General features: G+C 38.1%; 1 protein-coding gene across 4 annotated transcripts in view; it reads right to left on the reverse strand.

The window, feature by feature from the left end:
* Positions 1 to 26,577, reverse strand: part of NGLY1 (N-glycanase 1) — a 63,146-nt gene that overhangs the window by 25,026 nt on the left and 11,543 nt on the right. For 3 of the 4 annotated variants that reach the window (XM_006936470.5, XM_003992176.6, XM_003992175.6), the window contains exons 3-4: positions 22,628 to 22,873; positions 7,880 to 8,045 (exon numbers count right to left, since the gene is read on the reverse strand). In XM_006936470.5, the coding sequence (XP_006936532.1) occupies positions 7,880 to 8,045; positions 22,628 to 22,873 (412 nt within the window). The remainder of the gene's footprint in view (positions 1 to 7,879; positions 8,046 to 22,627; positions 22,874 to 26,577) is intronic. The other variant, XM_006936471.5, reaches the window with a different exon arrangement.

Here is a 26,577-nt window from a genome sequence, read left to right on the forward strand (position 1 = left end):
TACATAATAGTACATGCATACTATAGAACACTATGGAGAGTTAAAAAGATTTTTAAAACACATTAGTAAATGAAAAACATCAAGAAACTGAAGATATATGGGATGATAAATTTTATGTAAATCCACACAGCTTAAACTATTTTTACAGGTAACTATGGGTGTATTTCCTATGTATTAACATATGAAAAGGAACACATCATATGATAATAGCTGTTAACCTATGGAAGAGATGTGACTGATTGGCAGGGAGAGTCTAGCTTCTTTTTTTTTTAATGCATTTTTAAATAAAGTTTATTTATTTTTGAGAGAGAGAGAGAGAGAGAGAGAGAGAGACAGTGCGTGTGCTGGGGAGGGGCAGGGAGAGAGGGGGAACAGAAGATCTGAAGCTGTCAGCACAGAGCCTGATGTGGGACTCAAATCCACAAACCATGAGATCATGACCTAAGCTGAAGTTGGATGCTTAACTTGACTGAGCCGCCTGGCTTTTCAAATCTAGCTTTACTTATATAATATGAAAGTTGGTATTAGATTAAAAATGAGCTTGAGAAATATAGCACTGCCATCCTTCTCCATCAAGTGCCTACAGCAGAGTAATCTTTTCAAAAATGCAAGGTAGATTATGTCACTCAAAACCCTCCAATGGGTTTCCATCTCACTCAGGATACAGTTCAGTTTCTACTCTTGCCCTTTCTTACCACAGTTGGTCTCCTCTGGTAGGCTGAAAAATGGTCCACCAAGAGATACGCATATTTTTTTTTAAGATAAGCATATTCTAACCCCTGGAGTCTCTAACTCCTAACATAGCAAAAAAAAACCAAACAAAACAAAACAAAACTTTGAAGATATGATTAAGGATATGGAGATGTGGGATTATACTGGATTATCTGGGTGGGCCCTAAATGCATGCTGTACCCTTCAAAGAGGGAAGCAGAGGGAAATTCTACACATACACAGAAGGTGATGTGATAGTGGAACAGAAAGAGATAATGAGACCCTGTTGACACCTTGATTTCAACCCAGCGATTCTGATTATGGACTTGCGGCTTCCAGAACTGCAAGTGAATACATTCCTGTTGTTTTAGGTCACCAAGTTTGTGACCGCTTGTTACAGCAGACACAGGAAACTAATGTACCCCCTTTACTTCTCTGAACTCTGTCTTGTTCATTCTGTGGCAGGCACCATGTCCTCCCTGCCATCCTTTATTCGGACCAAGCTCACCTGCACCGCGGGGAGCCTTTGCAGTTGTTGGTTCCCCCTAACTGCAGTGGAAATCCCTGCTTTCCAGAGAAGACTTTCCTGACAACTCTATACAAACAGCATCCTTCCTAGTCACTCTCTATTCTGTTATCCTGATTTGTTTGTCTTCCCAGCACTTATCACTACGTGCTGTATTTGAGTATTGGGTTTTTTTTAGTCTCTCACCCAATGACAGCAGAGACTTTGCTCTGTTCACTGCTGTATCCCCAACACCTTGAACTGTGCTTGTCATGCAGTAAATACCTGAATGAATGATGGAAGGACTAAACAAACAAGTCTCATAATATTACTTAGAATTAATACTGTTCACCAAATAGTCATTATCAAAATGGGAAAAGAAAGGCAAGGAAGACAGAATACTTGTATTTCTGCATTCTAGGTACTGCAGCCTCCCAGCCAGAAGTAGAACTGGCACACAGAGTGTGAGGCCCACCGGGGACAGTGCTCCTTGATCAAGCAATATCCTTAATTATGGCTCAGAGAAATGCAAGTGGAATCCTGTCTGTAGAGGATAAGAGCTCAGAAAGCTCAGAGTTATGGGGCTTAAAGGAAGGTTTGACTTAGATGCTAAATTCTTTTTTGTTGTGTGCCTGTGTCTGGTTTTTTTGTGTGTTTGTTTTAGATGGTAAATTCTGGGAAAATATGGAGAATATATTAGAGTGTGGAGTGTATATTTTAAAATTATAATCAAGACTTCAAGGGGGTGCCCGGGTGGCTCAGTTGGTTAAGTGCCTAACTCCTGATTTTGGCTCAGGTCGTGATCTCATGGTTTGTGAGACTGAGCCCTGCATTGAGCTCTTCTGACAACATGGAGCCTGCTTTGGATTCTCTCTCTCCCTCTCTCTGCCCCTCCCCCGTGCACTCTTTCTCTCAAATAAATAAACCTAAAAAAAAAAAAAAAGACTTTAGATTAATAAATTTAGCATCTTCAAAAATAACATACGAATAGATTTCTGGTAATTTTTCAGTGACAAAAATAAAATCAACAACTTTAGGTCTTAACTCCATCCTATGAAAACCAGCCATTAGTGTACAAAAGAGGGAATAAGAAGAGAACCCATTGGGGCGCCTGAGTGGCTCAGTCGGCTGAGTGTCTGACTTTGGCTTAGGTGATGCTCTCGCGGGTTGGGAGTGTGAACCCCACATTGGGCTCTGTGCTGACAGCTCAGAGCCTGGAACCTGCTTCAAATTCTGTGTCTCCCTCTCTCTCTGCCCTTCTGTCACTCGCAAGAACATTAAATAAACATAAAAACAAAAAGAGAAGAGAACCAGTAAAACATCTGTCTAGGTAGCCTCATCCTTAGACACACCTTAATACTCAACATTTTTCTTCCCATGTCTTCATATTCAATTCAGTAGGCCAACATATATTTTATTTTCACTTTTCTAAAGTGACAGGGTTCTTCCTCTTCGAAAAAGGTGTTTCACCTATATTTGGAACACTCAATCATGACAACTCTTCAGTCTTCCAAGCCAGAGCTATGAAATCACACTTCTCTGAGCCTCAACTATCTCTAAAGGTATCTCAGTGGGCAGTGTTCCAAGGTTCTCACTTCTGCTTCAAACCAGAATACTTTTCCTAGTTCAGAAACCCAGAAGATTTAATTTGAGGAGGAAATGAAAAAACAAACAAATAACACACCAAAAAAACCCACAATGAAGGAAAATCACCAACCTGGACAAAGGAGGCTTTGTAATCACCTCAGTGCCAAAGGTGCTCCTTGCCATACAACATCCATCTGCCAATACTTTATTTACAGATTCTGATTTATTTAGGATGGCAATGCATTAGCTAAAAAGACTACAGGTCCCAGCCTCCCTTGGAGCTAAATGAGGCCAAATGACGAAGATTGGTGTGAGATGCCAAGGAAGGCTGCTTCAAGAGAATAGGCTCAGCTTAGAGGTACCTTTTGCTTTCTCTCCTTTTCTTCTTCCTGATGCCTGGTCTGCAGATATAATGGCTGGAGCTTTAGCAATCACCTTGGACTATGAGACGTAACTTGCGGAATGGAAACCATGTATGCCAGCACCAAAAGATGAAAGAACCTAGGCTTCTGATAATGTCTCAGAATCTACCAGTAGCATCAGACTGCCTCCCTCAATAATTTCTTACATGAGAAAATAAATCTTAAGCCACTGGGGTCAAATCCCATTGCTCACAGCCCACTCTAACCTGAAATAATATATCCATTATGTCTGTAATACCACTTATTTCACTATATATTTGGATTTCTCCCACTTATGACTCTTACTCTTTCATCTTTCAGTATCCTACTGTTCTGGTAGAACAGCAGCATCCAATAGAACTTTCAGCAATAATGGAAATATGGTTCATATCCACACTGTCCGACAAGGTGGCCACAAATCACTTGTGGTTAATGAGTACTTAAAATGTGTTCATGTACTCATTAGTACATTAGTAACTAAAGAACAGGATTTTTAACTTCTTTAATTTAAGTGTGAGAGGATATATAGACAAATCTTAAGTCACACTCTGATGAGATGAAGTTATAGATGCCTTATCTTATTCCTATTTTCCAAATCTTCTACCAAAAAGCCACATATTACCTTTATAATTAGAGGGAAAACATGCCAGGCAAATGTCAGCAGGGACACTGCTGTGTCTCCCCTGCAGGGCTTAGCCCAATGACTCACACACAAAACACGCTTCAGTTAGTACCTATTAGACAGGCATTTATGTCAGGCATTATCTAAAGGAGGACAGTACTTTAAAGTGGACAGGGTCTTTGTGATCACATATTAATAAGCATTCTTATCTCATAAATAGTAAAAATATATTAATCCAACATGAAGAATTGTCTCAAGGTCTCACAACAATGTTGCTGAATTTAGACTAAGGCCCAGACTGGTCATCAAATACAAGGAAATGACACAGTATAGTATTACAATAAAGACAAAACTACCAAAATACAATGGGCAGCAAAATATCTACATGATATATGTAAGAAGTGATTAGATGATTAAAAAAGGAAAAGAGACACACTGTTAATCCCTCTGAGAGACTTCTGGTTTTAGCTCTAACACGTAAAGAGCTTAGAGTTTTCATTTGCATTGTTACAACAGTAAAAAACTGAATAAACCAAAATCACTGACTTGTCTTGAGTTCAAAAGAGTTCACAGGGCAAACTGTCACCCTGAAATCTGGAGAAACAGACAAATACAGAGAATCACAACCAGCATCTGCTATATGGAAAATAAGCCACCGGAGTCATAAATTGGTAAGAAACACTTAAATGGTAATTTTGACAAACTGCTGGAGGCTGAATATGGACTAGCTTGAATAAGAAACACAATCTTAGGAGGGATTCCTAACACGTTTGAGGGTTTTCCCTCCAAGAATTCCATCAGGTTTTCTTGGTAAAGAACCAAAAAAGAGGGGCTCCTGGATGGCTCAGTTGGTTAAGTGACTGACTCTTGATTTCAGCTTAGGTCATCATCTCACACTTGTGAGATCAAGCCCCATGTTGGGCTCTGTGCTGACAGGGCAGCGTGGAACCTGCTTGGGATTCTCTCTCTCCCTCTCCCTCTCCCTTCACCTCCCCTACTTGCATGTGTGTATATGTGTGTGCACGCTCTCAAAATAAATAAATTAAAAAAAAAAAAAAAGATTCCTTCATGGCTCTGGGAAGGAGAGGAGAAGATTAGGAATTGTAAAGTATGCCCAGATTATTCTCTACAATTAAGGCCTATTCTTCAGGGAAAAAAGATTTTACCAGAGCCTTTTCTGAAGTGGGGAAAGGGGACTTCCCTGGCCCTAGCTGTCTCTAGCCTTCTTATCTTGCCTATGGGGGGGAAAAGTTAAGAAAGACCTGGGAAGGTCACAGGCCTGAGGATACAGGCCCGCTAAAACTTAATTGAGAGTTACTCAGAAGATGACAGAGGGCTTCTCCTCCCCTCTGCATTATACCAACAAGGCTCCAGTGTAAAAACAATGGAATACGCTAAAAGATACAGACTCTAAGGAGTTCTTAGAAAAGCCCAAAGACAAGAGGGAAGACAAGAATACCAGAGGAAATCTGAAGCCTCTGACACCTATGGCAAACATTAAACATAGCCCAACTCCTCATTAAATGGACATAAAACCTTACATAAAAGGCCTATTCACCTCAGCTCCTATTACCCAATACATCATGTCCAACTTCCAACAAAAAATATAAGATGTGCTAAAAGGCATGAAAAACAGTCTGAAGAGACAAAGCAAGTATCAGAACTACTCAGATATGGCACAGATTTTGGAATTAACAGACAAAAAATTTAAAACAATTATGATTAATATATTAGGTTTCTCATGAAAAAAGTAGACAACATGTAAGAATAGATGGATAATGTAAATAGATTTTTTTGTTGTTATTTAGAAACTTTTTAAAAAATCTAAAGGAAATGGTAGAAATCAAGAACACTTAAGAATGCCCTTCATGGGGGGTACCTGGGTGGCTCAGTCAGTTAAGCATCCAACTTCAGCTGGAGTCATGGTCTCGCAGTTCGCGGGTTCGAGCCCCCACATCGCGCTCGGAGCCTGGAGCCTGCTTTGGATTCTGTGTCTCCCTCTCTCTGCTCCTCCCCTGCTCATGCTCTCTCTCTCGCTCTCTCTCTCTCTCTCTCTCAGAAATAAAGAAACTTAAAAAAAAAAAAGAATGTGCTTCATAGGCTCATCAGTAGATAAGACGTAGCCAAGGACAGTGAGCTTGCAGATAGGTTAACAGAAACTTCCCAAACTAAAAATCAAAGAGGAAAAAAAAGAATAAAGGAAAAAAAAAAGAAAAGGGGCACAGGACATCCAAGAATTGCAAGAGAATCTCAAAATGGACCAGAGCACTAAGAACTGCGGGAAACTGAGGAAGAGATAGATGAAGGTAAAATAGAGGATCTTCATTTTGGAATACCAGAAGGAAAAGGGAGAAAAAAACAAAAGAAATATCTGACACAATAATGGCCAGGAATTTTCCAAAATTAATGAGATTCCAAACCACAGATCTAGGAAGCTCAGAAACACCAACCAAGAAGCTGCACCTAGGCTTGTCATGTTCAAACTGCAGAAAACCATAGACAAAGAGAAAATCTTGAATAAAGTTGGGGATGAGGAGCTGGCAGGTGTGGGGGAACCTTAACTGTTCAAGAATAAGGATGGGGACCATAGCCGACTTCTGGTCATAAACAATGCAGGCAAGAAGACTGTGGAGTAAAATAAAGTGTTGTTGAAAGAAAAGACTCACCAACCTAGAATTCTATATCCCAGTGATACTATCCTTCAAGCGGGAAGAAAAAAATAAAGGCTTTCTCAGGCAATGAAAAAGTGAGGGAATCACCTCTGACAGAGCTGCCCTGAAAGAAATACTAAAAAGAAGTTCTTCAGGAAGAAGGAAAAAGGTAAAGGTCAGAAACTCAGATCTAGAGAAAGAAAGTGTCAGAAAAGGAATACATGAAAGTAAAAGAGAATCTTGTGTTTTTCTTATCTGTGGCCTAAAAAGTAACTTGTTTAATAACAACAGCAATGTATTATTAGGTGATTGCAGTATATGACAGCAATGTCATAAGGACGGGAGGGAAGAATTGGGACAATTCTTTTAAGAGGTATCTGCACTATACATGACGAAGAATAGTGTTTTTGAAGGTGGACTTAGATTAGTTAAAACTGTTTACTGAAACTAAGGCAACCACCAAAAAAATTACATTTCCCCTAGAAAATTTAGTATTAAGAAATGAGTTAGATAAAAGCTAATTACATAAAAACCCAAAGTAAAAATGCTGATGTTGGAAAAATAACTAAAATTCTAAAACCATTAATGATAACAAATAATTATTGGTTGATGAGTGTGGCAGGTATCATTCTGAGCCATTTACTTGTTCTATCTCATTTACTTTTAAAAATCACCTTTTTTAAAACATTTTTTTACATTTATTTATTTTTGAGAAACAGAGTGAGACAAAGTGTGAGTGGGGGAGGCGCAGAGAGAGAAGGAGACACAGAATCCGAAGCAGGCTCCAGGCTCTGAGCAAGTGGTCAGCACAGAGCCCGACGTGGGGCTCAAACCCAAGAACTGTGGGATCTTGACCTGAGCCGAAGTCAGACGCTCAACTGACTGAGCCACCCAGGTGCCCCCAAAATCAAATTTTCAAATGAAGAAATTGAGACCTAGAGATTAAATTACTGGCTCAGTGATGTACGGTAAAGTGGCAGAGCTGAATTTCTTCCCAGGCAGTTGGCTTCAAGATCCATACTCTTAATCAGTAAATACTATCTCTTTATTAACCAAAGTGAGTCAATGGTCTAATCATATACATTAATCTTGAATGTGTTTTCTGTCTGATTCATATTAAAATTTATTAAAAATGCTGTATGTTCCACAGACTAAAGTTCTACTATACCTAAAAAAATTCACATACCAATGATTAAACTGCAAATACATACTGAAGAAAAAAAAATGTTAATAGATGTGTCCATAAGGTATGTGCAATAAAATTTTACTACTGTTTTAACTTGAGACATCAACATATTAATAGGTTAGAATTTTATGATGTATACAGCAAAAGGCATCATTTCAGTATTTCTATTTAGCAATGATGTATATTTAGCAATGAACGGTTATATAAAGCCACTACCTTTATCCAATTTTCTAGCTCTAGATAACTTTTCTTGAGATCTCCTTTTTAGTTCTTGGACTGGAATACAAGCCAGTGCTTTTTCCTGGAGAGCAAGGTTCTCATAGACCAGCACATGCTGAATGTTGGACCGCAGAACTTTTAGAATGACTGAATCAGTGGTAACCTAATAGAAAAAAATACTGAAGTTAGCTTTTCTCCATATACTGCAAAAATAACACATAACAGAAAACAATGGTTCTATGATTTCATAGATAAAGAGGAATGTATGAATTTACTGAAATACATAACTATACCCAAAACCTTTATAAAATTAGTTTTAGGAGATACCCATATCTGGGTCACAGTCTAAGATACGTCTATTTTTTTCCTCTGAATATATTGTATCATTGAGGATACATTTAAACAAGAATATGCTAAATGCTTGATTACAAGTTTGGATCAACACCCTGCTCTGAGCAATGCATGTGAACAATAGCTTTTCCACTTCAAATCCCTGCAAGTATCATAATTTTTGAAAAAAAAATTTAATGTTTATTTTTTGAGAGAAAGAGAGAGCGAGCAAGTGCATGTAGAAGAGAAAATCCCAAGCAGTCTCTGCACTTTCAGTGCAGAGCCTGATGTGGGGCTCAAACTCATGAACTGTGAGATCACGAACTGAGCTGAAACCAAGACTCGGATGCTTAACTGACTGAGCCACCCAGGCACCCCAGTAACATAATTTTTTAAGAAAACTCTATATGGCATTAACAAGGGAGAGTACTCTTAAGGGATCAGGAATTTTGAGAAATTCCTGAAGGAAAAAAACAGACATAAATGGATTAAAGGAAAAAACCATGGCAATATGCACTGCCCCCCCCCACCCCCCCGCCGCCAAAAGAGTGGTTACACAAACTAAAAAATGTTCTCAAAATAATCCCAAGGGTAGAGGAGCCACAGGATCCAGAGCAAAAAAAGCCTTGGAACAAGCATTAGGAACACTGGCTGAGTTCTGCAGGAGGAACAGCTAGCATTTTCTCCACCCTATCCCCATCACTCCTTGTCAACAAAGAAGTATACCTCTCAGCAGTGAGGGAGGATGCTGAGACTCCCAAAAGGAAACAAAAGCTTCCAAGCTCAGAACTGCTGCTTCTGGTACAGCCTATCTGGTAGCATGTGCTACCCCTCCCTACAATTGCTAGAAGAAGATGCTGTATTCACAGACAGGCTCGTGGGAACTCTCAAGACTCACTGGATCTGCAACAACCCATACTGTTGAGAAGACATACTAGAATCAACATCAGAAGAACTAACCCTGTAGCCATGGCAGCAAATACAGAGACAGACTATAAAAAAGTCTATCTTCAGAGATTTGAGAGTATACTGTATTCAGCAAAAGACAATTACGGATCCTGGAAATTAAAAATTTAAACACTGAAAGGACAAAGTTGAGAGGGTGTCAAACAGTAGAATAAACATAGCTAAAGAGTGATCAATTAGAAGATTGAACCAAGACATTTTCTGAGAATGTGCCCCCCCCCCAAAAAAAGCATCCCTCTGCCCCCACCCAAAAAACCCAACAAATAGACACTGAGGATAAATCCAAAAGTTCCCAAATCCAGCCAACAGGAAATCTAGAAAGTAGAGTAGAAAAAGTGGAGAAGAGAAACTTCTCCAAGAAATAGCAGAAACCAATAGTTGAAGAAAAGAGCCACTATGAATGGGGGGATAAAACCAGGCATATAATAGGGATATTTCATAAATAGAAAATAGAGAAATAGAAAAACAAAATCCTAATATGCTCTAATGAATCAGACATCTCATTAGAAACATTTAAACAAAATCTTTGAAATTCTGAGGGGTTGGGGCATCTGGGTGGCTCACTTGGTTAAGCATCCGACTTGGTTTCAACTCAGGTCATGATCTCATGGTTCATGAGTTCAAGCCCCACAATCGGATCCACACTGACAGGGCAGAGCCTGCTTGGGATTCCCTCTCACTCTCTCTCTCTCTGTCCCTCCCACTCCCCCTTATAAAGAAAGAAAAAAAGAAAGAAAGAAAGAAAGAAAGAAAGAAAGAAAGAAAGAAAGAAAGAAAGAAAGGAAGGAAGGAAGGAAGGAAGGAAGGAAGAAAGAAAGAGGGGGTGCCTGGGTGGCTCAGTCAGTAAGCCTCCAACTCTTGATTTCTGCTCATCTCGCAGTTTGTGAGACAGAGCCCTGTGTGGGGTCTGTGCTGACAGCGCAGGGCCTCTTGGGATTCCCTCTTTCTCTCGCTTGCTCTCAAAAATAAATAAAGAGACATTAAAAAAAAAAAAAGGAAGAAATTCTGAGGGAAAATGACTGGGAAACAGGATTCATACCCAGCCAAACTAATCACACAAAAGGGCACAAGAAATGTTTTCTGATATGTAACACTGTAGAAAGTATACCACTCCCAAATCTTATCTAAAAGAATTCTTAGGGAAGTTATTTTCCCCTCAAAATATAATATATTCAAAGTAAATAAACAGATCACCCAGTAGAAACTGAGATAAAAGAAGCAGGAGCAAGTTAAAAAAATAAACTAGTAAAACCTAAGTTCTGATTATTACAAACAGTAACTGAACACCAATATCTCAAATCTTCTCATAAAGAAGGTAGCAGGGAAGAAAGCAGAAAAAAGTAAAATCTTTCTGAGGTTCCTGTCTTGTTATAACATGTTGGAAAAAAATACATTTATATATCATATATATATGATATATATATGATTTTATATATGATATATAAAAGTAAATATATATATGCACAAAATTAAATATTTGCATAAAAAACTTAAGTGCAATAATAGAAAACCAAAAAGATATTTAACATTTTTTAACTTTTAAAGGGAAAATAATTGAAGAAAATGTTTTCAATATAAAACAGAAATGGGAAAAAAAACAAAAGCAAGGACACAGGCAACACAAAATAAGATGTCAGAAATAAATTCCAATATATTAGCAGTTATGATAAATATGAATGGGTTGTATGTGTGTTTATTAAAAGGTAGCCAAGGGGTGCCTGGGTGGCTCAGTTGGTTAAGTGTCTGACTTCAGCTTAGGTCATGAGCTCACGGTTCAGTTCGTGGGTTCGAGCCCCACATCAAGCTCTTTGTTGTCAGCGCAGAGCCTGCTTCAGATCCTTTCTCTCCCTCTCTCTCTGCCCATCCCTTGCTTGTGCTCTCGCACTCCCTCTCAAAAATAAACAAACATTGAAAACAACTTAAAAAATAAAAATAAAAGGTAGCCATAGCCAGATTAAGTTTAAAAATACAGATTATTGGGGCGCCTGGGTGGCGCAGTCGGTTAAGCGTCTGACTTCAGCCAGGTCACGATCTCGCGGTCTGTGAGTTCGAGCCCCGCGTCGGGCTCTGGGCTGATGGCTCGGAGCCTGGAGCCTGTTTCCGATTCTGTGTCTCCCTCTCTCTCTGCCCCTCCCCCGTTCATGCTCTGTCTCTCTCTGTCCCAAAAAATAAATAAATGTTGAAAAAAAAATTAAAAAAAAAATACAGATTATTATCTGGCACAAAAACAGACACTCAGATCAATGGAACAGAATAGAAAACCCAGAAATGGACCCACAAATGTATGGCCAACTAATCTTTGGCAAAGCAGGAAAGAACACCTAATGGAATAAAGACAGTCTCTTCAGCAAGTGGTGCTGGGAAAACTGGACAGCAACATGAAGAGCAATGAACCTGGACAACTTTCTTACACCATACACAAAAATAAACTCAAAATGGATGAATGACCTAAATGTAAGACAGGAAGCCATCAATATCCTCGAGGAGAAAGCAGGCAAAAACCTCTTTGACCTTGGCCGCAGCAACTTCTTACTCAACACATCTCTGGAGGCAAGGGAGACAAAAGCAAAAATGAACTATTGGGACCTCATCAAAATAAAAAGCTTCTGCACAGTGAAGGAAACAATCAACAAAACTAAAAGGCAACTGATGAAATGGGAGAAGATGTTTGCAAACAACATATCAGATAAAGGGTTAGTATCCAAAATCTATAAAGAACTTATCAAACTCAACACCCAAAAAACAAATAATCCAGTGAAGAAATGGGCAAAAGAAATGAATAGACACTTCTCCAAAGACATCCAGATGGCCAACCAACACATGAAAAAATGCTCAACATCACTCATCAACAGAGAAATACAAACCAAACCCACAGTGAGATACCACCTTACACCTGTCAGAATGCCTAACATTAACAACTCAGGCAACAACAGATGTTGGCGAGGATGCGGAGAAAGAGGATCTCTTTTGCACTGCTGGTGGGAATGCAAACTGGTGCAGCCACTCTGGAAAACAGTCTGGAGGTTTCTCAAAAGTTAAAAATAGAACTACCCTATGACCCAGCAATTGCACTACTAGGCATTTATCCAAGGGATGCAGGCATGCTGTTTTGAAGGGATACATGCACCCCAATGTTTATAGCAGCACTATCAACAATAGCCAAAGTATGGAAAGAGCCCAAATGTCCATCGATGGATGAATGGATAAAGATGTTGTATATATATACAACGGAGTATTACTTGGCAATCAAAAAGAATGAAATGTTGCCATTTGCAACTATGTGGATGGAACTGGAGGGTATTATGCTAAGTGAAATTAGTCAGTCAGAGAAAGACAAATATCATATGACTTCACTCATATGAGGACTTTTAGACACAGAACAGATGAACACAAGGGAAGGGAAGCAAAAATAATATAAAAACAGGGAGGGGGACAAAACATAAGAGACTCTTAAATATGGAGAACAAACAGAGGGTTACTGGAGGAGTTGTGGGAGGGGGGATGGACTAAATTGGTAGGGGGCATTAAGGAATCTACTCCTGAAATCATTGTTGCACTATATGCTAACTAATTTGGATGTAAATTTAAAAAATAATAGTAATAAATAAATAAAAACCATTATCAAATACTCCCTTTAATGTCAAGAACTATTTAAAGCACTGGAGATGGGTGTACAGGACAGACATGATCACTTTATGGTCTAAGGGAAGGAAAGGCATTAAACAAATAATGACAAAACTTACCATATTAAGTCAATAAACATTTGTGTATGAATGTGTGTGTGTGTGTGTGTGTGTGTGTGTGTGTGTGTGTGTTACATACTGGAAAAATAATGGAGACCAAAATAGTCAAGGGCATTATCCTCACAAAGTAGTCTATGGATGCAGAAAAAAGTACTGGTACAACGATATTAATTTACTCAAATATTTAATGAGCCTTTATTATTTGCTACGTACTGGGGAAATAATGCTAAGTTAGACAATTTATTCACAGGTAAAAGAAAAGTTATAAGGAAAATACAGAGGATAATGACACTGTATAACAGGGATTCCAAACCTAGAATTCCCTGAAAAAATGGTATTTGTGGTAAATTATGAAGGATGAGAAGAGGCTAATAAACAGGAAAGTGAAAAGACCATTCCTAGCAGAAGGTACAGCACAGAGATAGCTGGGGAGTGTGTGTGGGGGGGGACATGCTTAGCAAATTATAAACGGTCAGAGAACCTATCAGGGGGTTGAGAGCATGGAGAACCAAGGGGAAATGGAGAGAGAAAGCTGAGGATGAAGTTGACTGGTAAGCACTTAGATCTTTTTGGTCTCTTTCCATTGTGATGGGAAGCTATTAAAAATACTTAAGCAAGGGAGTAAAAGGATCAGATTTGTGTTTTCAGAATATTATTCCAACTGTAGAGTGGAGAAAGGAGGTTATGAAAACACCCAAAGGGGTCTGTAGAACTGAGAGCTGATGGCTTCAAGTAGATGGCTCAGTAGTGGTAGAAAAGTAATAAAAAGAATTTAGGATTAACAGTCTTGGTGACTGAATTGGGAAGTCAGGGGGCAGTTAGAAAACTAGAAAAATACATCAGGAATAATCTGTGAATTTTGAATGAGCAACTAAATGGGGTAATAGTTGAGACAATTACAGTAGAAGGAAAACCAGGAAATGATCAACTGAACTAAAGATGACAAATGGTCAACTAAAAATGAACTGAAGAAAAAGGTATATTAAATTTAGCAGCATGGAGATATTTGACAATCTCAGTAAGAAGTTTTGTAATAATGTTAATAAGGCAAACAGGTTGTAAGAAACTTAGTTGTATAACTGTGTCCCAAAGTGGTCTAAGTGTACCAAAGCAACTCCACAAAATGGTCCACTAGAAAGTACACAGAAAATATTAGAACTTCTATTTACATTCTTCTTTTGTCCAAAAAATAAAGCAATTAAGTTATAATAATGTTTAGAATTTGGATTATCGGTAGCTCCCCCCCGAGGTTAGAGAAGCTCACCTGAGGAGAGAAAAGTACCACAAAGTACAGGGGGAGTTAACAACTGGCACGTTCACTCCTACTACTGCTTTTACCATATTACAAGGTTTTGCAATTCGTATGTGCCTGGCTAAGTGAATTTACAGGTTATATTATGTAGTTTTCATTAATTAACCCTCAACCTGGCTTGGAAATAGTACAAAAACTTGGGGTACTTGGCTGGTTCAGTTGGTGGAGCATGCAGCTCTCGGTCTCAGGGTTGTGAGTTCGAGCCCTGAGTTGGGTATGGAGATTACTTAAAAATAAAATTAAACAACAACAACAACAACAACAACAAAGATTCAAAGACCTCTAGGCATGGAAGCTAATACTAATACTGCAAGTATATGTAAACAAGAAGAAAATGGCTGGGCTAACTCATATCTTTTTTTTGGTATGAGCCCTTCAACAGCTACATTTTAATGCCATAAATCACAATCTACTTAGATCTAACAAAGTTTGCCCCTAAATTCAAAATTATCAAGACTATTTAAAATACAGTTATACCCAAATTAATTCATTTACATCCACATCAATGATATATGATTAATACGTTTTTAAAAATTAAAAATATTATTGGGGTGCCTGGATGGCTCAGTCGGTTGAATGGCCGACTTCAGCTCAGGTCATGATCTCACGGTCCCTGAGTTTGAGCCTCGCGTCGGGCTCTGTGCTGACAGCCTAGAGCCTGGAGCCTGCTTCGGATTCTGTTTCTCCCTTTCTCTCTGACCCTCCCCTGCTCATGCTCTGTCTCTGTCTCAAAAAAAAAAAAAATTAAAAAAATTAAAAATATTATTTACTTGATAGCTTCTATTGACATTGTCTTACAATGAATATAATGGCATAATAGTATATATTTATATATAATTTGTGAACAAAATAATAAAAAAAATTTGTGAACAAAATAATAAAATATATAATTATGTATGTAACTCACAAACAAAAATATACATTGAAAGGATATGCTCAACATTTTACTGACAGGGCACATGATTAAAGAATGGAAGGGGCGCCTGAGTGGCTCAGTCAGTTAAGTGGCCAACTTCGGCTCAGGTCATGATCTTGCGGTCCGTGAGTTCGAGCCCCGTGTCGGGCTCTGTGCTGACAGCTCAGAGCCTGGAGCCTGTTTCAGATTCTGTGTCTCCCTCTCTCTGACCCTCCCACGTTCATGCTCTGTCTCTCTCTGTCTCAAAAATAAATAAACGTTAAAAAAAAAAAAAAGAATGGAAGCTCACGGGGCGCCTGGTTGGCTCAGTTGGTTAAGCGTCCAACTTCAGCTCAAGTCATGATTTCGTCATTAGTGAGTTCGAAGCCCACATCAGGATCTGTGCTGATAGCTCAGAGCCTGGAGCCCGCTTCAGATTCTGTGTCTCCCGCTCTCTGCCCCTCCCCCATTCAAGTTCTGTCCCTCTCTCAAAAATAAACACTAAAAATTTAAAAAAACAAACAAAGAACGGAAGCTCACTACACCAGTGTGTAAAAAGTAAAGATACAATGATGAGTACAGGGGACTGACTCTTCCTGAAACTTTCTGCCAAGAAGAAATGAGAACCACTGGACGTGAAGGATCTAGGTAGGGATATTTGCATGCTGGCTTGCTTCTAAGACAGGGGTGCTTATAGGAAAGGTTCTTAAACATTAATCCACTTGTAAAAATGCAGATTTCCCAATTCCTGAATCTTCCTTTCTGAGTTAGCCACTTTGGGGTTACACCTAGGAATCTGAATGTCCAGCTCATTCTGATGCAAACAGTCTAACATTAGATGAAAACTGGTCGAATGCAAGGTTTAAATGCCACTGAGAAGAATCCCCAAGAAAAGAGGATTCAAGACTGTGCACAGTCCATGTAAGATTACACAGGTAACAGAGAAGAAGGGATGCCCGGACAAAGGAGGAAGTGGCTTTTATTAAGAGCAGACACACCTCCCCGATTTACAGAAGGGACAAGTACAACAGATGGATGAGGAAATTTATTGAAGATCTGGTGATGACAAGTCCAGGCTCTTCACAACAGGGAGGAATATGCTCCTTTACCAGAATGGATACAGAAACACAAAAAAGAAATGTCTCCATTTTTACTTTAAAGAATTCTTACAAAAATGAGGCACAGCAATATTTTTGTTGTTGTTCTTAAATGCAAGTTTTCATTTACTGAGAGTAAGGTAAGAACTCATCTAGAGATTTTTGTTTTCAATTTAATACTTCCAATCTGGAAATTACCTCATTCGTTGTGGTTTTAATGGCACTCAGACAATCCTGAACAGTTTATTTTCTTGCCTTATTTCTTCACATATTCTTTGGCACAGCTCCATAAACACTAAGTGGTAAAACTAGAAGTCTGCTGATTGCATGGCGACCACAGCAGCTGGGTAACCATGTACACAAGGCAGCAGTTAATTGCCTGAGAGAGTTGAAGTAATATTTGGAGTCCAAATAGAAGTTTAAAATGCACAATCTGTCTGGTTTTAAGTCAAAAAGATGTTTTTCTTCACTGATCATACTTGGATTCTAATTATTTTGGTTTCTAATGTGAACTATATTTAAGACACTACAAAAAAAAAAGATAATATGTGTATTTTGCCAAATCATGTGATGAGACCCATGGAAGCTGTATTAGTAAATATACTTTTTTAGTAAAGAACCAATGGTCCCCAGGCCCATCAGTCTTCCTTCTACCTTTATGTAGCTCTTTGCTTTTGTAGCTTTTAAATTTAGAACCTGTACGGGACGCCTGGGTGGCACAGTCGGTTAAGCGTCCGACTTCAGCCAGGTCACGATCTCGCGGTCCGTGAGTTCGAGCCCCGCATCAGGCTCTGGGCTGATGGCGCAGAGCCTGGAGCCTGTTTCCGATTCTGTGTCTCCCTCTCTCTCTGCCCCTCCCCCGTTCATGCTTCTCTGTCCCCAAAAAAATAAATAAACGTTGAAAAAAAAATAAATTTAGAACCTGTTTTTAAACACAAAAGTTCCATTTAATAATTTTTTAATTATAGTTTTAATCAACTTGTGATTTTAATTACCTTATTTCTTACAAAACCTCCTTTTTTTCTACTTATCAAAGTAATAAATGTTGTTATGAGAAATTCTCAGGAAATACTGAATGGTGTAAGTAATATGGAATCACCTGTAATTTCACCCCCAGATAAAATAATGGCTAAGAATTCATTGTATAGCCTTCTAGACCTTTTTAAAATGAACGTATGTGTGTGCATTTAAAAAATTTATTTATTTATTTTTTAAGTTTCATCCAAGTTAGTTAGCATATAGTGCAATACGGATTTCAGGAGTGGATTCCAGTGATTCTTCACCTATGTATAAAAACCCAGTGCTCATCCCAACAAGTGTCTTCCTTAATGCCCCTTGCCCGTTTAGGCCATCCCCCCACCCACAACCCTCCAGCAACCCTCAGTTTGTTCTCTATATTTAACAGTCTCTTGTGTTTTGTCCCCCTGCCTGTTTTTATATTATTTTTGCTTCCCTTCCCTCTGTTGATTTGTTTTGTATCTTAAATTCTATGTATGTGCATTTTTAATAAGAAAATTGAAATATTATACATACACACATGTTGTTTAATTTTGGAATTCTGAGTTTACCTTTTTTCCCACATAAGTCTCTTAATGTCAAAACAGACCACATCATCATTTTTAACAGATGCTAAAAAAATTCTGGTATATGGGTGTGTTATAATTTAAGTGGTCCCTTATTGAAGGGTATGCAGATGTATTTTACCTTTAACAATGTTAGGTTCACAACAAGAAATTAGACATTTAAATCTTATGTCCAAATAGAAGACTTTTTCTCTAATAAAGATCATATATAGATACAGACTAAAAGGTTTCTTAAGAGATTAAGTTAGTTCAAAAATAAATCAACTCGGGGGTACCTGGATGGCTTAGTTGGTTAAGCATCCGACTCCCGGTTTTGGCTCAGGTGAGTTCCACCTTGGGATTCCCCCCCCCCCCCCCCATACTCTTTCCCTTTGCTCTCTACCCCATGCTCACAGGCTGGTCTCTCTCTCAAATAAATAAACATTTAAAAAATAAATAAATAAACTCATAAAAAAATCAACCAACTCATTTTGTTATCGTCTAAAAATATATTATATTTATAATTCCAACAGAATAATCTCAAATGGCAATTCTTTTGCTACTTTTTTAAAGTTTATTTTTTGAGAGAGAGAGAGAGAGAGAGAGAGAGAGAGAGAGAGAGCAGGGGATGGGCAGAGTGGGGGCCAGAGGATCCGCACTGACAGCAGAGAGCCCAATGTGGGGCTCAGACTCACAAACCTTGAGATCATTACCTGATCCAAAGTCAGAGGCTTTACTGACTGAGCCACCCAGGTGCCCCTCAAATGGTAATTCTTTTAAATAAATAAATGTATACCCACATACACAATGGGCAATAATTTCTAGAGTGGTTGGAGTTGATGAAAAGTCCTTTAACAATTCCACATACATTTAAAAAAATAGGCATATGCCAAATAAAAGTATGCACATAAACTAGCTGTATAATAATTGCTGAAGACTTATTTTAAGCAAATCATACTTCAGAATCATCTTTTCAACCTAGATAAAGTCACAAAATTGGAAATATAATGCTTTTAACATTCTAAGGTTCTATGTCTTTGAGAAACTATTTTTGTTATTTTGAAACTGCTTTTGGAGAGCAAAGGGTATAAAAATATATAAAGGGTTAACAGGAAATTATGTCCTATAGGAACACTACACACTCAGCATGTATAACCAGCAAATTTAAAAGTCAATTGAGTCATTAGAGAAATGCAAATTAAAGCCACAATGAGATACTACCTAACATCCACTAAAATTGCCATAATAAAAAAGACAATAACAAGTGTCAGTGAGGATATTGAGAATTGTAACATTCACACACTGCTGGTGAGAATGTAAAATGGTGCAGCAACCTTGGAAAACAGCTTGGCAATGTCTTAAAACATTAAGCATAAACTTACCATACAACCTAGTGGTTCCACTTCTAGAAATCTACCCAAGAGAAATGAAAACATATGTCCACACAAAGCCTCGTATGTGAATGTTCAAAACAGCAATATTCATAATTGGCAAAGATGGGGAAACAACCCAAAAGTCCAACATGGAATACTATCCAGCAGTAAAAAGGAGTAAAATACTGATACATCCTACAATATGAATAAGCTTCAAAAGCATAAAAGTAAAAGAAGCCAGAAGCAAAAGCTACATACTGTGTAATTTATTTACATAAATATTCAAAAAAAGCAGCAAAATAAGTTTCTAGCAACCATCACCTTTTATTTAATACCAATATATTCCAGTATTTTATATCTTAAAGGAAAAGCTTATTGGCAAACTTCAACATCAGTGACTATCACCTTGTTTTATAATTCATGATTTTACTTGATGTAATTTTAACGAAAAATATTATAATAGCCACGGGCACATCAGTGCTCAGGATTTGTCTAGTTTATATGCATGTTAAATCTTTCTCTTGCTGCTTGAATTTGGTCTATTTTAATTAGCAATTAGTACCCCCATTCAAAATGGGCAAGGCAGGAGAACATAATTATCAAATTCTGTAGTATAACAAGTAGTGGTGATGGATGCTTAAATAACAAAATACTTAAAACATTTTTTTAATGTTTATTTATTGAGAGAGAGAGAGAGAGAGAGAGAGAGCGAGCGAGCATGAGTGTGTAAGCAGGGGATGGCAGAGAGAGGGAGGCACAGAATCCAGAGTAGGCTCCAGGCTCTGAGCTATCAGCATAGAGCCTGATGTGGGGATTGAACCCACAAACCATGAGATCATGACCTGAGCTGAAGCTGGACACCTAACTTACTTAGCCACTCTGGTGCCCCACTTTTTTAAACTACGTATTCCAGTGACCTGCGGATAACCAAGACTTGGCAATAAAAAACAAGATTCATTCTAATTTCTCCCAATTCCCTTAAGGAACTCAAAAATGGTTACTGTGTTCCAAGGACCAGAGAAATAAGAGTCGGTAACAGACTGCCTACTAAAGGGATAGGTCTTTAAGAAAGTTTATTTTCTTCTAAATTCTGTATTTGTTTTGTCAATAAAATGGCATTTTGTTTTTAGTACAGCATCCAGTGGCTTTCTGGTGATTACAGAGTTTTAAAGACCTCAAAGTGTATCTGAATTGCAAGGTTAAGAATCAAAAAAAGGAAAGAGGTTACAGATGAGATGGAAAATGCGAATGGGTTTCCTGAGCCAAAACAGTACTTAGTCTAGGAAACGGCTATTTTGTAAAATAAAATGTTTTCGTATATTATATGCTTTTCTGTAAAACTGGTTACTACTGTACATTTTAACCCGTAACAATGAGATCCAACAAAAGATGAAGTAGGGAATCTTAAAACATATATTTTAGCACTATGATTAGAAAACATAAGAAATGGTGCTAAAAAATGAAGGAGTGAAAGGCGCTTCTCTATCAACCTTAACTGCCAAACTGAAGACGTCAGGCAATCTAAGATGGAGCACACATGCTCATGAGAGGAGCACTAAAGAATCTACTGGGTGCATCTTAGATTTACTTTTTATTTCACCTTCTTTACACAATTCTCTTATAAGGTATTATAAGGTACATAACAGATTAGAAGTATATAATTTATAAGGAAACAGATGCCAGGTCAGGTACTCAACACCTGTATTACTGTTAAGATGTGCAATCAAGAAAGAGTGGAAACCACTGTTCTAAAGAATGGACTGATTAGGGTTACGATTCTGTCACATTAGAGTTAAGCAGTCACATTTTTCTGTTACTCTGTGATAATTCTGCCACTTAATGAAGCAGCTCAGATACTTTACAGAAAGAATTATTATTACCAAGAGCAAACCTTTATAGTTAAAAAAAGTTTTCACGTATGCTATCTCATGGAATGGCCACTGCCACTTAGTATTATTACTAGTTGACCTAATGTATCCAGTACCAGTTTCTTGAAAGCATTCACAAACACTAATTGTATTTATTATTATTATAAATAAACATTAGCTGTAAGGACGCCTGGGTGGCTCAGTCAGTTAAACATCCGACTCTTGATTTCGGCTTAGGTCATGATCTCATGGTTCGTGAGATCGAGCACCCTGCTGTCAGCGCAGAACCTGCTTGGGATTCTCTCTCCCCCTCTCTCTGCCCCTCCCCCACTTACACCCTCTCTCTTTCCACCTTCTCTCTACCCCTCTCCCACTGGCATGCACACATCTCTTGCACACATCTCTCCGAGCTCCCTCTCTCAAAACAAATAAACATTAAGAATAAATAAAAATTAGCTGTGAAGTTAATGAGAGGAGAAAACATTTTAAAGACTTCAAGGTTAATTTAAGTAAATTGAAGCACTAATATGTTTCAGAGGAGTTAATCCTCCACACAAAAAAAGTATAGAAACCACTCAACAAGAATTACATGAAAGGACAGTGACTCTGTCTATTCCCCTGACAGCCCTTACCACCTTTATTCTTTATTTTTTAAAGACAAGTTTAGGGTCTTCTCAGCATAAACAAAGAAATGCCCACTAATCATCTGACTACTAGGGAATTAATCAGCTGAAGATTAAGGGTAGATTTAATAACTGACTCTATATAGAAGTTCTGCTTTATGGAGGACAGCAACGAGATGTTTTACCAAAATTAACACAAGAGGATACGAGTTGAAGCTGGCTACTGATAAAATTACTAGAGAAAAAAAATCACGAAATTTTTCTGAGAGTGAACATTCAGAGGAAACCTTAAGGACTTGTATCAAAAGGGATTTTTGTAAACAAGATAGTTTCCTATTACATGAGATCAGTTAAGTGTACCAGGGATGCCTATAAGAGATCACAAGTCTGATTATCAGTTCTACAGAAGCATATATCTGTGTATGCCATTAACTAAGCTTCACTAATCTGGTAGCACCACTCTTAAGAAGTGAATGCATTACTATTTACTTTAAACTTAAAGAAGTTGGTTCCTTTCACTAAACTGAGGGGTTGACAAGGGTTTGGTTATTGGAATTAATAATCCCCAGAATGAATGGCAGCAGGTAAAATTTAGACCAGAAGTGTCAATACAGCAGAGGAAATCTCATCTGACTGCCATCGTCCTGCAAGTCTGTTATTGTGTTTTAGGTTAAAGACATACTAATTTATATGACTGATTTAAGTACCAAGGCAACGGGTACATTTATATGATAAATGATGAAATGCCTAAAAGGCAATAAACTGAAAGTTAAGATTTAAAAGTATAAAAAAAGATGGTCATTTTCCCCACTTGTTACAAAATGACAATTTTTTAAAGAGCTAAGGAAATCTGATGTATTATAATTCTAAGAGCCAAGAATATGAGGGCATAAATCCAGGAATAAATCACATGTTTCAAAGCTTTTGCTGTTTCAATACCCTGAACTGGTTAAGAAAGGTTTAATTCTGACATTACCATTGGAGCAGATGGTGGAGTTGAGGATTGTCCTTCACTGTTCCCTGCATGCTGGGTTAACCCATTAGGATTTGAAGACTGTGTAATGGGAAGCTGGGTACTGGGTGCAGGTTGCTGAGATAATTCTACTTTGTAAGTCTTATTTGATTCATCCAATCTGCTACTTCTTTCTATGGCAATCAGGTCACGAATTTTTTGCAGCTGTTCCACTGAAGCTTTTTTAGGAAAGATAAGATGTGTTTCTCCCTGGAATTTATAAAAATGGGAAAATTTTTAACTTTTGCTTTATACTGACAGTCATTCATATATAGATCTATAAAATGAAACCAATACTATAGAATACATCAGATATTAATAATCATTTTGTTTTTCTACCATTGTGGCACTTTAAAAAAAAAAGGTAAAACTGCATAAATGTAAACCAGGAAATTCAGAAAATTGGTCTCTTTCTTAATGCTTAGTTTATTTGATCGATTCAAAGGCCTTTAGAAAAATATTTTCTGTTAGGAACAGTAAGTCACAAAGTCTCGTAAGAATTACAAAAATGTACATTCCTATCTTCTCTGCAATAGTATATAATACTACTATTCCTTGTGAAATTCCCTATGAAGTAACATTAATTACTAGGGATGCAGCCATACAAAATGATCAGGGGGTCACATAAAACCAAGAAGTTATAAATCTCCTTTCTTTCTTTGAATCTCCTAAACCCAAGACTTTAAAGAATAGCTATATGACTAGCAGTCTGTATATGGGGTCCACTAATTTTTCCAAGAAGACAAAAAGCACACCCTGATGATCAATTCAAAATTATGGATTGTTAACAGTAAATACAAAGGTAGTCCAAACAAAACAATCAAACCATAAAAATCCCATTCTTCAAGTAGTGATTCATTTAATGAATACCCACAATATAATCAGAGTGCTTTAAGATACAATAAGCATTACAACAAAGTTCACAATGTAAAATAGTCAGCAAATTACAAACAAGAAAAAAAGTGAAATGAAAATATATTCAATTAAGTTTCAAGGCACTGAGAAACAAGTGTTAAAATAGTAATTCCACCAGCTGCATATATATGAGAGAGAACTATTGTTAACGTGCAGTAGTAAGACTTACAGATTGTGAGCATTTAAGTTAAGCTCCATAACTGAGAATTGACCTTATTTCCCTGGTGATGGCAGACCTATCAGAATGAACTGACCAAGACATTTCTCATTAATGACATGAAAATTAATTCCATATGAATCTCTTTTAAAAAGCCAGAAGGGGCCAGTAAGCTCTCTATATTCATTACCCATAATAGCTGTAAAAACAAAACTATCATTTATTGTATTTATGTGTTCTAGGTGCTGTACTAAGCATTTTGCATATATTATCTCAAGTAATTCTCACAACCACCCTGCAAGGTAGGTACTAGGTTTTATCCCTACTCTTTATATGGAAATATGAAGGCTCAGAAAAGTTAAATAACCTGCCCGATGCCACAGAACAATTGTTGGAGTAAGGATTCACACTTAACAAATCTTAATTGTTATGCTATAATTGAGTCATCTTAGACTGAACAGAGACCAATAACCACAAGCTGGACTAAAAGTTGGAAGTGTTGAGCAAAAGAGAATATTTTTATAGCCGTGATAATTACATATATGATAAGCACAAATCAGATCACAATGAGTTTCCAACATCAGAAAGGAACCACCTCGCATCTCTGATGAGGTCTGGGAAGAGAGACCAACACTTAATTCAAAACCAGATATGGAGGTTTCCCATCTCCTATGGTTAGTGGAGCAGCACTGAAAAAGGTAGAAGACACCACGGACAGAGGTGGAAACACAGCATAATAGGTTTCTGGATCTATGTTCAGTTCACACCTCAGAGACGGCCCGGATAAGACAGAGATGCTGCTTTCCTTTCCAACTTTGCAGGATCAGTCCTAAAAGAATGTATGATCACGGCCAAAGTGTACCAAAAAGTTTAATCAGTGGCACTGTATTTTCATGAAAGGACAAAATCACAGGCTTTGCACTAGATCCAGTAACATTATAAGAAATCAATGAGAATTCTAGTATTTAAGAAAATCCCTATTTCTTAACATATTTTTGCTAAGACAATTCTCCCTGCCAGATGTTAAGCAAACCTGCCCCCTCCCTGCCCACTAAATGCTGGTAATATCTTCCAGTCACCAAGACAACCAACACTGCCCACCTCCTGTGGCACCTGGCGGGAACCATCCCACTCAGCAAGCCTGATGAGTCACACAGCCATGCGGATCCCGGTCTTTCTCAACCTTCTTCTCAGAATTTTCACAAAGAGCTCAGCCTCAGAGGCAAGTAGGCCCAAAAGTGCCCAGGATTTTAATATACAAAATATAAAAATTTGGGGATGGGTCTGAGAGATTCCTACTTCACTGTAAAGCCTACCAAAGTTTCTTTCTGATGGCAGAGTTCAGTTGCAGTTCCAATGGTTCCGGAATTCTGCAACTTAGCCACACTGATAACACACAGACTTCAGACGGGCCCTGAGGTGCAATGCCCAAAGCCAATCAGAAACTTGAAGTATAAATTAGTCTGATCAAAACATGTTACTCTTTTCTGAAACTGTGGCTCTATTTGGGTCAAATACTACTGCAAGTCTCAGCTTGTTACTAGCACTCATGTGACTAATCTTTGGGTCTGCCTGAGATGGGTTTTCTAGGATGTGGGATTTTGAGTGCTAAACCCAGGATAGCCTCAGGCAAACTGGGACAGTTGGTCATCACACCCGGCACTCAAATATTTGTTGAATGAAAGACAAATATGATCGCACAGGACCTGTGACACTTCAAAAATGAAAAATTAGTACAGTTTCCAGTTTTCATTTACTAAATTTTTCTGTCATTTGACTAAAAACATCTGTATTTTCATGAACAAAATCAGCAACGTTCTCAACTCTCCCCCCTACACTTTTAAATTCTTTATGTTCAGATGTCTGTAACTACAAGCAGATACCACAATTTATACTTCTGGCCTGACCTCTCCTTTCGAGTTATAGACGCATACATCCAATTGCCTACTTGCTATGTTTAACAGTTTTATCAGTTATAATTATCCACAAGTTGGGTAGTGATTTCTCCCAGTATCTGCTACACTCCCAGATTTCGCAATCTGAATGGTACCTGCATCCACATAGATGCTCAAACCAAACCTAAAAGTAACCTACATTCCTTCCTTTCCCTTGTACCCCACATGTAGTTCATTAGCAAGTCCTGCAGACTCTGCTTCAAAAAAAAATTCTGGATGCTTCCACTTTCCCCCATCTCCACTGCTATCAGTCTTTAATTCAACGTTTACTGAGTGCCTCAATGTGCCAGCAATATTCTAGGAGCTAGCAACACAGGGAACAAAAAGACAAAAGGCTCTGCCTTCATGGAACTTATACAAATCATTACTGTTTCTCCCTTAGGTTAATAAACACTTTCTAACTGGTCCTTCCTGCTTCACCCCTTGCCCTCATCCCAGAACATCCAGAACATTCCCTTTACCACAGCTAGAATAACCTTCTAAATATCCTTCCCTGCCTAAAACCTTCCTATGGTTTCCCGTTTCATTTAGAATGAAACCCAAGTCTTTACCACAGTCCTCAAAACCCCATGCCCTGGATTTCTGCCTGTCTGTGCAGCTTTCTGTGCCAAAGCTACTCCTGCTGGAAGTGCTTTGGACATGTGAATCGTCTGAAGTACTTGGACTTGAGGGCTTCAGGTACCTGAAATACTTCTTTTCACTTAGGTCCCAGTTCAAATGTTCTCTCCCTAGAGGCCTTCCCCGACCACGCATCTGTACCTAGCTGCCTGCCTCTACAGCTGCTTTGTATTGTATCACCATGCCTTATTTTCTTCTTTGCACTCATCTTTGTGTTCATGTCTACTATTTGTCTAACCTATTAGAATCCAAGCTCCACATGAGATGGG

The sequence above is a fragment of the Felis catus genome, chromosome C2, assembly GCF_018350175.1.
Source record: "Felis catus isolate Fca126 chromosome C2, F.catus_Fca126_mat1.0, whole genome shotgun sequence".
NCBI lineage: Eukaryota > Metazoa > Chordata > Mammalia > Carnivora > Felidae > Felis > Felis catus.